A 10,146-nucleotide genomic window follows, 5' to 3' on the forward strand; every position below is an offset into this window, starting at 1 on the left:
AAATCAGCCCATCAGATTACGTACGGTAATCGGTAATGCAAGTTTTAACCCAAGTGAAAGAGTTTACTTAACTGTGGAAATGGCTATTAATGAATGGAAATAGAAACTAGGTACCCCGAATTTTTTACTCTCAAGTGTAGCCAGCATTTCAATTCAAAAACTACGGCCGCGATACAGTCTACATCTCACTCCTTCTTCTTCAAGTTGAAGAACCTAGTGAAGGAGAAGATCAGCTTGAGGGTCTGCATGAAATGGCCCGCACCCAGCACGTATGCTACTTAGCATTTTGCGACGTGTTACCTCAGTGTGAAAGCCGCCTAAGGGGGACCCATCTGAATGGGAAACCTGGAGAAACGGGAAAAATCGTGTCTCCTTTATTTGTAATTTGGGAAAGGCCTGAGCGGCTGGCTTTTCCCAAATTACTTTCCCAAATCAGGTAGACCTGATCAGATGTCAGGTCTACCTATTCGTGTTAGGTGTACCTGATAGTGTGTGTGCTCATAAGTATAGTGTGATAGTGTGTGTGCTTTTTTTTTCTCCTTCTTTTTCTTTTCTTTAACTGACGTTGTACAATTGTATTCACTGAAATATATTTTTAATGTTATATTATGTACAATAAAAATAAATTGAATTGAAGTATAAGTAGTGTATACGAGTCTATTTTTTTTTCTTTTTTTTTTAACTACATTAATACTTACTTAATTCATCTATGTACCTACTTATTCCTAACTGTATGTATGTATACCTACATAGGTATGTAGATTTCAGTACGACCATGTGTAAATGTTGCCGCTTGTGTCACACTCTGAACTCTGAGGACGCGACATATTTGAGAATTATGTAAATGGTAAATGTAAACAAATCAGCCAGCAGAATACAAGTGCTAATATAATGCATACATAAGTACAGAACATAAAACATAACGCTAACATACATACATGAGTAGGTACTCTTGGTACATATGTAATGTTAACATAATGCAAATATTTGACGACCTCATACACTCAAAAGCAAAAAATTGGGGACAGCTTTCATGTTGCATGTCCATTCCTTTAGTAGGCGTTCACAACGGAGAACCGACCATCGACCATAGCTCTTAGTACCGACCGAAGATAAAATAAACCATGCTAATGAATAGAAGCGTCCTCAACGGAGTCTTGTTCATCGCACCGACCCTTGCAGAAAATCCAGAAATTGAGCTGATAATTTTTTCTACGATGCTCTCGGTGAGGATCTATGGTTACCGTTGTGGCCGCGAACTTACTCTAACAGCCTTTTCGGAATGTGGTAAAATATTTCTAACACTCGTATTTATGAACAAGAATGATCGTTCTTAGATCAGTCTCAAGTCAAAATTGAACAATCAAATGCCTTGAGACTGTGCTTAGCACGAACTTAAGAGCCAGCATTTTGTTCATAAATATATGTGTCAATGTTTGCTGGTACGAGCGAGCTCCTGTTTGTCTTCAAGAATACCGTCTTTAGTTTGCTAGTTGGCTCTATTTTCAGTGGAAATAGGTATTGGTGATATTGAAGAAGTTCCAAAGGCATTCTGTCCCGAAATATTTGCTCTCCAGTGTATATTCATAGTCAAGGACTTGATGCGAAGTTCTAGGTACATAACTAATAATTATTTCTATAACATATATTATATGTACCTATAATTATACCTGCAACAAATATGTACCTATGATTCCCCGATAAAAAATGAACGTCTTGAATCTTCGATAGTAACAAGAGAAATACCTTTAGCCTAACTATTAAATCGAACATGTGAACTAAATAACTAATTAAGGTAATTATGGAGAAGTCACGTCCGTGGAAAAGAAAAGCTCCTTTTTGTATTTAATCTAACCCTATAATAACACTACTTAATCACTGCTCTAATTGTGAAAACTCCTTCTTGTGTTTAACCTAACCCTATAATAACCAGGGTCACTGCTCATTTGTGCCAGTTCCTTTGGTAGCAATATTCCACGGACGTGACTTCTGCACAAGTACCCTAATTAAAACTAAAAGTTGGTTGATTTCAACCACTTAAGTACCTACAGCTTTACTTTCACAAATGGGGTTGAGCTTGATTAAGGAGGTTAAGGGAGTACCCATATATGCTGTTCAAGTCACAATAATGCTCACACATTGGATTCCTTGTTGAATGTACTGTGACTAAAATATGACCAAGAACTATAGCGGGAATCAGAGTTAAGATAACCCTTATGTGAGTGGGACAAAAAATTCAGTCTTAACATCTGAGATTTTATTGATACCTACCCCTGATTGATATACTTACTTCTGAGAACTGACATTTTTCCTGACAAAATATAGGTAAGGTTTACAGCGTAGTAACACTTAGTACATTTTTACTTTATGAAAAAAGAGTTAAATGAGGTAGGGACTGTCCACAAAGTCAGGAAAAAAAGGAGAACGATTTTTATTTGCCTTTTTATCACACAAGACTCAAGCACAAAAAAAAATCAAAAAAATGTGAAATGACAAAATTCAAATTATTCCCGCTACATTGGCACAGAGGTATTTCAGGTATTTCAAAATGGCGGCCAAATAGCACAGAGGAGTTCATTTGTTAAACCGGCGGGAAGTTTTAAAAAATATCCAAACTTGATGAGTTGATGAAAAAGATAAGCCAGCCTAGTTAGCTTAGTTGGTAGTGCGTCTGCCTTGTAAGCGCTAGGCCGCGGGTTCGATTCCCGCCCGGGGCGGATTTTATCCTGATGGGATAATGTTCGTTCTCGGAACGGCTGGCTTTCTCCTATCCTGTCTTCCTTCTCTCCTCGATTTCGGGACGATAAGACCATAGCAGTTAAAGTTCCCTCTGTCAAACCTCTTAAAAAAAAAAAAAAAAAAAAAAAAAAAAAAAAAAAAAAAAAAAAACAAAAAAACATTGTACCATGGAACATTGCCTGACATTGTATCATGGAACATTGCCTGACATTGTACCATGGAACATTGCCTGACATTGTATCATGGAACATTGCCTGACATTGTACCATGGAACATTGCCTGACATTGTATCATGGAACATTGCCTGACATTGTACCATGGAACATTGCCTGACATTGTATCATGGAACATTGCCTGACATTGTACCATGGAACATTGCCTGACATTGTACCATGAAACATTGCCTGACATTGTACCATGGAACATTGCCTGACATTGTACCATGAAACATTGCCTGACATTGTACCATGGAACATTGCCTGACATTGTACCATTTCCTTATTTTTCACCTTAACCACCATAAAAACTGCAAAAGGAAAAAACGGCTCAAGCTGTCGAGGAATTTCAGTCCAGCGGTTCTCAACCGTTTTAATACCTAGCACCTGATATATTCATTGAAATACACCTGACTAACGGAAAGGTTTGGTCAGAAAATTCCTTCCCCTCCCTACCGGTCGGCGTTCGAACTCAGCACCTTCGGGTTGAGAGTCGGTCTCTTTGTTTATTTATTTCATTACCGATCAACCTCAGTGGTGTAGTGGTTAGCGCGGTGGACTTCAGATCTGGAGGTTGGTGGTTCGAGTCCAAGTCAAGTCATAAAATTTAGCGTAGTGCATCAAGCAGGGAACGATATTTGTGACAAGCATTTATGCTTAGTACAATTAAAATTCCTTTTCCTCCTCCTTTATTTTATTACAGAAATTCTTCTGCAAAGTTCACCCCAGTACTCAGTGCATTTTTTCAGGGGTCGGTCTGAACATTACGTGTCGCCACTGGTTTAGAGATGGCTGTGTTTAGAATTGGAACAATGGTACTTGGCATCGGGAGTACCATTGGAGTGTAAAGTTTAAACCACAGAACTGATCTGAGTCAATCTGGTGATAGAAATGGACCAAGTCGTGATGCATCCTAGTCTACGCCACAGTGGGATAAAATCATAATCTCCACCAGAAGAATACAACCATGATACCTGAAGTGCAATAGTCCTAAATTAAAATGGACGCGGCACATAAGGGATCAGGAAGAGACCGCCTTAACATATACCTGCATGATTTTTTTTTTCCCCCCAAGATGTTTGGTAGAGGGAACTATAACTGCTAAGGTCTTATCGGCCCGAAAGCGAACAGAGAAGGAAGACAGGATAGGAGAAAGCCAGCCATTCCGAGAACGAACATTATCCCATCAGGATAAAATCCGCCCCGGGCGGGATTGGATTAGAGTAAAATATTATGAGTCATGTAATCATGAATCGAGAAAATAAAATTACCTATCTACCTACTTACCTAAGTGTTTAAACGATATGTAAAATAAACTTAAATAAAATTAATAATACCAAGTATGGCTTAAGACTAGTGGCATTTCATCTGCAATATACTCACCGATATTGCAAATGTCTCCTGAAAAGATGTCCGGGGAACTTAATTTATTAAAAATAAATACTTATCTATTAGGTACTTAATTTAATATACCTACTTACCCTTAATAAATTATTTGTCACCAATATTCGTCTCAAAATCATAATCCCAAGTTTTCAGACATAACTCATCAGTAGGTAGAAGGTGTACGTACACTAAGCGAGGCCTGAATGAAGAGGAAAATCAATGCCTAACGTGGGTGTCGAACCCGAAACTCTATGCTCACCCGACAATTGCCTTAACCGCATTGTTAAGGTGCGTCCACACATAGTCGACCGGCCATGATCAATGTCGACTGAACTGTCCACACTGCCTTGACGATATAGATTCACCTCGTCGATCAATGGCCGGGCGACTATGTTTGGACACACCTTTATATGTATACGAGGAGCAAACTAATCTCTCCTCCTAACAAATAAAATAGGAAATGTGCACCAAATATCGTCACATCATTTCAAAGGCATAAATAGGTTCCTAACCCCAAATAAATAAAAATAGGTGAGAGGCACCCAATATCGGACCCTATCACCACAGCATGGTCGTCATTTTGAGATCGTGGTCACATTATCCATGTTTGAATGTTTGTTGTCATGGCATGTACAAGGCAGACGCTCTACCTTCCAAGCTAACTAGGCTGGCACAACCAATGATGACTATTATGAGGTTAAAATGATATACACCGTCTGGGACTGAACCCACGTGCTCCTGATTACCAGGCAAGCGTCATCACTTCAGCGAATCAAGAGCTAGTTTGAGCTAGAAATAATTCATGTTGCTCGTCAGTTGGTGAAATTGGAAATTGTTAGTTTGTGTCTCATTTTTTCAGTCCAAATTGTTGAGAATTAAGACCAGTATGAGTCAAGAGACTAAGGATTAAGGAATAAGAGGATGAATCAATTAGATGACGACCTTTCCGCTTACGTTGTGGCTATTTCTGTTAACACATCTGATTCAAATGTCCTTGAGGCAGTGGTGTAGGAGTAACATGGAGTCGCCACAGCATGGTCGTCATTTTGAGATCGTGGTCACATTATCCATGTTTGAATGTTTGTTGTCATGGCAACACCATGGTTGAATGTTTGTTGTCATGGCAACATCATGGTTGAATGTTTGTTGTTATGGCAACACCAATGTGGGATCTCATATCACAGATGCTCAGTGGCTACCTTCACCTTGTTGTCGTAACCAATCTGGGAGAGCGTTGGGGAGTCTGAACTCGATCTGGAAAATAAGTGAATAGAATAGAATAGAATAGAATAGCTAGATAGAAAATATACCTTGTTTATCCTGCTGGGACAGGACTGAAAAGTCCCTTTACCCCCTTTACATTAGACGCAATCCCTTTACATTAGACGCATGTGGTCTGTGTCGTAGCATGCCCATCCCGTAGTATGCCTCTCATCAGATGGGCGAGAAGAGACAGTTTGTTGTTATGGCAACACCAATGTGGGATCTCATATCACAGATGCTCAGTGGCTACCTTCACCTTGTTGTCGTAACCAATCTGGGAGAGCGTTGGGGAGTCTGAACTCGATCTGGAAAATAAGTGAATAGAATAGAATAGCTATAGCTAAATAGAATAGAATAGAAAAGCTATAGTTAGATAGAATAGAATAGAAAAGCTATAGCTAGATAGAATAGAATAGAAAAGCTATAGTTAGAATTGTTAATGTAGTCGATTTTTGTAGACAAAGTAAGTAGATTTTTGACTAGAATTCATTTACTTAGTCGTCCAAACAGTGATTTACGGGTGGGGGGGGATGCTTCAAATTTTCGGACCAAATACGGCCCTGACTAAAAATAGGTACCCGAGTAGGTATTCCTAATTTTATTCCTATTTGATTAGTATCTACCTCGGTAGTAGGTCAGTATTCGATAAATTTATAAATTCAGGATTTCAAACAGTTCACAACCTTTTTGTGCTTCGCACATTGCATACACAAACAAAATACCAGGCATTCATAAAAACCTTTCTTTTTCCCGTAAAACGGGATCAGTAGGGCAGCATATCAGACTGGACTATTTTTGAAGCTGATTATTTGCTTAGGGAAAGGCTCAGGAGAACAAGAAGGAGAAGATATGCAGAACCCCGCGAAGCCCCGGGAGCGCAAAGCGCGACCTCATGCACAACCCCGCGAAGCCCCCCGGGAGCGCGCAGCGCGACCGTAAACAAGGGAGCGGGAAGCGCGAATACTAACAATAACAATTTTAATTTGATTTTTTTTTTCTTCTTCTTTTCAGCGTTTGTTCATTCGATTTTATCATGGAAACCGTTCACTCCGCTGTCCGCCATCGGATTCAACGTTTATCTTCTCAACACAGTGTTGCCAACTGCCACCACAGCCTCGCTGAGAAATAACGACCATTTCAGCGTCATAACCTATGTAAGTACCTACCTATCTATACATCATGAATTTTTCATCGTCCGAATTTTTCTTCGTTGTCAATGTGAAATAATTGTGAACACGATAAATCATATGTATGTATATACACCCCGAGGGTCTCCTTTCCTATTTACTCTGGTAATATGGTAGGTAATGCCGTCCCTGGTCGCTACTCGATTAAAGTAGCTACTCAATTGTCCTCACGAGGACTGAGTCCTAAATCGTCTTTTCCTTTCGCAATTCCCCCTCTTCTGAAGCTCGTTTCCCCTCTTTAGGTGTGATATTACCTGTACTAAACCAGAGGAAAAAGAGGGGAGACGACCTTTAGAAGAGGGGAAATTTGCAAAGGTTGAAAAAACAAAAAGGATTTAAAGGGATCTTCTGTAAATAATTGCTAATTTCACACCATATTTATAATTTTTATGTTTTCAATGTTTGTTTCACCAGTTCATCTACGTGATAGGAGACTTCGGTATGGATATGATCTTTGGGTTCCTACTCTACATTTGTGCTGAAAGGCCATTCAGACTCCTTGGTATCTATGTGCAGAAAATGGTCGATAATCAGTAAGTATCCCTACGCCTACATCTTATTCTTCCTCACCTTTTCAAACGGGGTCGGCGTTTTTCGTCAGTCTCTCAATCGGCCCCGGGGTGATTGCTTTGGATTGACATTTGGATTTGACTTAAAAAAAAAAAAAAATATCGGGATCAGCGCTTTTGATTCTCTAAAAAATAACTAGTTACACTATAACTATTAATAATTATTATGAGTAGGTATGTACCTAACTAATTTGAATTCTCGTCACATAAGTACAGAGACTACCTAGGTACCTAACTTATCTTACTTACGTAGTAACTAACTGTACCTACCTATACCCAGTTACCCAAAAAATTCCCATTTCTTTCTCTCCTTTTCTCTGTTCCTCAGTCTCTCTCTCTCCCTCAGTCCCTCTCTTTCTCCCTCTCTCTCTCTCCCTCCCTCCCCCTTCTCCTTCTCTCGCTCCCCCCTGCTCTCTTTATCTCTCAAAGGCAAGAGACGTAACACGAGTCTCATTCAAAGTTCAAGTGCTCATAACAAGAAAAAATTCTCGGAATATTTGTTTGCAATACGCAGAAAATTGCCGGCGTTCTTGGAACGGACTTGTTTGTGCAAAAGTTGATGCGTAGGTTCTATAGGTAATAGGGGTACCTGTATGTCTAGGTATTTGCACTTTGAAGATTACCGATAAAAAGCGCACTATTTACACACGTTTTTTACTATCAAAGGCGTATTTCCCCTTTTCTCTTTTTCCCTGGAAAATGCGATGAAAAAAATAAATATTTCTCAAGGTACATATGTCCCCACATAGTTGACTGAACCAAAGTTTTCAATCTTTAATACAGCCTTGTTATCTTGGAGGATAGGGCGTCTGTTTTGTAAGCGCAGGGTCGCGAGTTTGATTTCCGCCCGGGGCGAACTTTATCCTTTTCTCGGGGTTGGGCCTAATACCGGCCACTCAAGGTCAGACTGTCTGATGTCTGACAGACCTCGTGAGTGGCCGGCATAAGCAGATTTCGGTTTTCTTCATAATGATAACCGCCCCAGAATTGTCCATAGCATGTCTGATAAAATTACACGCAAATTTATTTGAGGCACCCGGTATTTTCTGATTTGAATATTTTATTCGAATATCATACATATTTTTTTCCACTTGTTTGTTTATGGGAGATAAGAGATGCGGAGTTATCTGACCCCTCAGCATACCGTGTGACCTTCTAAAACTTGTGCCGCCAATCAAGCAGAATATTTTTCATTATTATTATTATCTACCCATGTTTTTTTTTTCGATTAGGCGCTTTAACACTTATGATTGTTTATTATTTTATATATATAAAAAAAGACATATAGCTGGGGTACCCAACCTTTTCAGAGAAAGATCGACTTGAATTTTCAATATAGTCTTGCGATTGAATGAGATACTCGACTCTGATCCAGAAGTTTGGAGTAATTGGGTGTGTAAGATGATATTCAAACACTGCTGGGTGTGCTGGTCGCGATCGACTTGAAATCAATCGGCAATCGACCGGTTGGGCAGCCCTGACATATAGGTTCTGAGGATCTTAATCTGTGTCCACACATAGTCGTCCATCGACGAGATGAATGTATGTTGTCGAGGCAGTGTGGACGGTTTCAGTCGACTATATTTGGACACAGATTTAAACTCGAAATACGAAATGATTTTTGACTGTTTGATTCTGACCTGATAACTTTATTTTCGACCGAGTTGTTGGACTTCGATGAAATCTGGCAAATTGTGTCCAATCTGGGGCTTTTGGATCTTCGGAGATTTGTTTCCTGAGATTTACACATAGTTTTGTACCCACAGGGCTGTATTTAGTGGGGCAGAGGACCCGGGCCTCCCTCAGGCTCTTATTTTGTTCCTTTACTGTGAGCTGGACTCAGAGAGTTCACTTAATTTTTTTTTTTTGCTTTTATCTTTGGTGTTGTAATATGCTAATATGTGTTCCCCACTTCCCCATAATAATAGGTACCTAGGTATATATGTCAAAATATATACGAGACCTTGGTTAGACTGCGGGGCAAGGGGACTTTTCAGTCCTATCCCAGCAGGATAAACAAGGTATATTCTATTCTTTTCTATTCTATCTATCTAGCTAGCTATAGCTTTTCTATTCTATTCTATCTAGCTATAGCTTTTCTATTCTATTCTATCTAACTATAGCTTTTCTATTCTATTCTATCTAGCTATAGCTTTTCTATTCTATTCTATCTAACTATAGCTTTTCTATTCTATTCTATCTAGCTATGTATAGCTATTCTATTCTATTCTATCTAGCTATAGCTTTTCTATTCTATTCTATCTAACTATAGCTTTTCTATTCTATTCTATCTAGCTATAGCTTTTCTATTCTATTCTATCTAGCTATAGCTTTTCTATTCTATTCTATCTAGCTATAGCTTTTCTATTCTATTCTATCTAGCTATAGCTTTTCTATTCTATTCTATCTAGCTATAGCTTTTCTATTCTATTCTATCTAGCTATAGCTTTTCTATTCTATTCTATCTAGCTATAGCTTTTCTATTCTATTCTATCTAACTATAGCTTTTCTATTCTATTCTATCTAGCTATGTATAGCTATTCTATTCTATTCTATCTAGCTATAGCTTTTCTATTCTATTCTATCTAGCTATAGCTTTTCTATTCTATTCTATCTAGCTATAGCTTTTCTATTCTATTCTATCTAGCTATAGCTTTTCTATTCTATTCTATCTAGCTATAGCTTTTCTATTCTATTCTATCTAGCTATAGCTTTTCTATTCTATTCTATCTAGCTATAGCTTTTCTATTCTATTCTATCTAGCTATAGCTTTTCTATTCTATTCTA

At 38.6% G+C, this 10,146-nt stretch overlaps 1 protein-coding gene across 1 annotated transcript; it reads left to right on the top strand.

Annotated features, from left to right (window-relative positions):
• The first annotated feature begins 5,358 nt into the window (after positions 1 to 5,358).
• Positions 5,359 to 7,327, top strand: LOC103515347. Its single transcript, XM_008480289.1, has 3 exons — positions 5,359 to 5,419; positions 6,615 to 6,757; positions 7,205 to 7,327. Exons 1-3 carry the CDS (start codon positions 5,359 to 5,361, stop codon positions 7,325 to 7,327), a joined length of 327 nt encoding a protein of 108 aa, XP_008478511.1.
• The last annotated feature ends 2,819 nt before the right edge of the window (positions 7,328 to 10,146 follow it).

Source organism: Diaphorina citri, unplaced genomic scaffold, assembly GCF_000475195.1.
Source record: "Diaphorina citri unplaced genomic scaffold, Diaci psyllid genome assembly version 1.1 scaffold1324, whole genome shotgun sequence".
NCBI classification, from domain to species: domain Eukaryota; kingdom Metazoa; phylum Arthropoda; class Insecta; order Hemiptera; family Psyllidae; genus Diaphorina; species Diaphorina citri.

Bases quoted from the DNA above. Each gene is read 5' to 3' on its own strand.
- LOC103515347 (XM_008480289.1), top strand. From the start codon at position 5,359: ATGGAGTCGCCACAGCATGGTCGTCATTTTGAGATCGTGGTCACATTA. The intron at 5,420-6,614 runs GTTTGTTGTCAT...TCTTCTTTTCAG, and splicing joins CACATTATCCATGTTTGAAT to CGTTTGTTCATTCGATTTTA. The intron at 6,758-7,204 runs GTAAGTACCTAC...TTGTTTCACCAG, and splicing joins ATTTCAGCGTCATAACCTAT to TTCATCTACGTGATAGGAGA.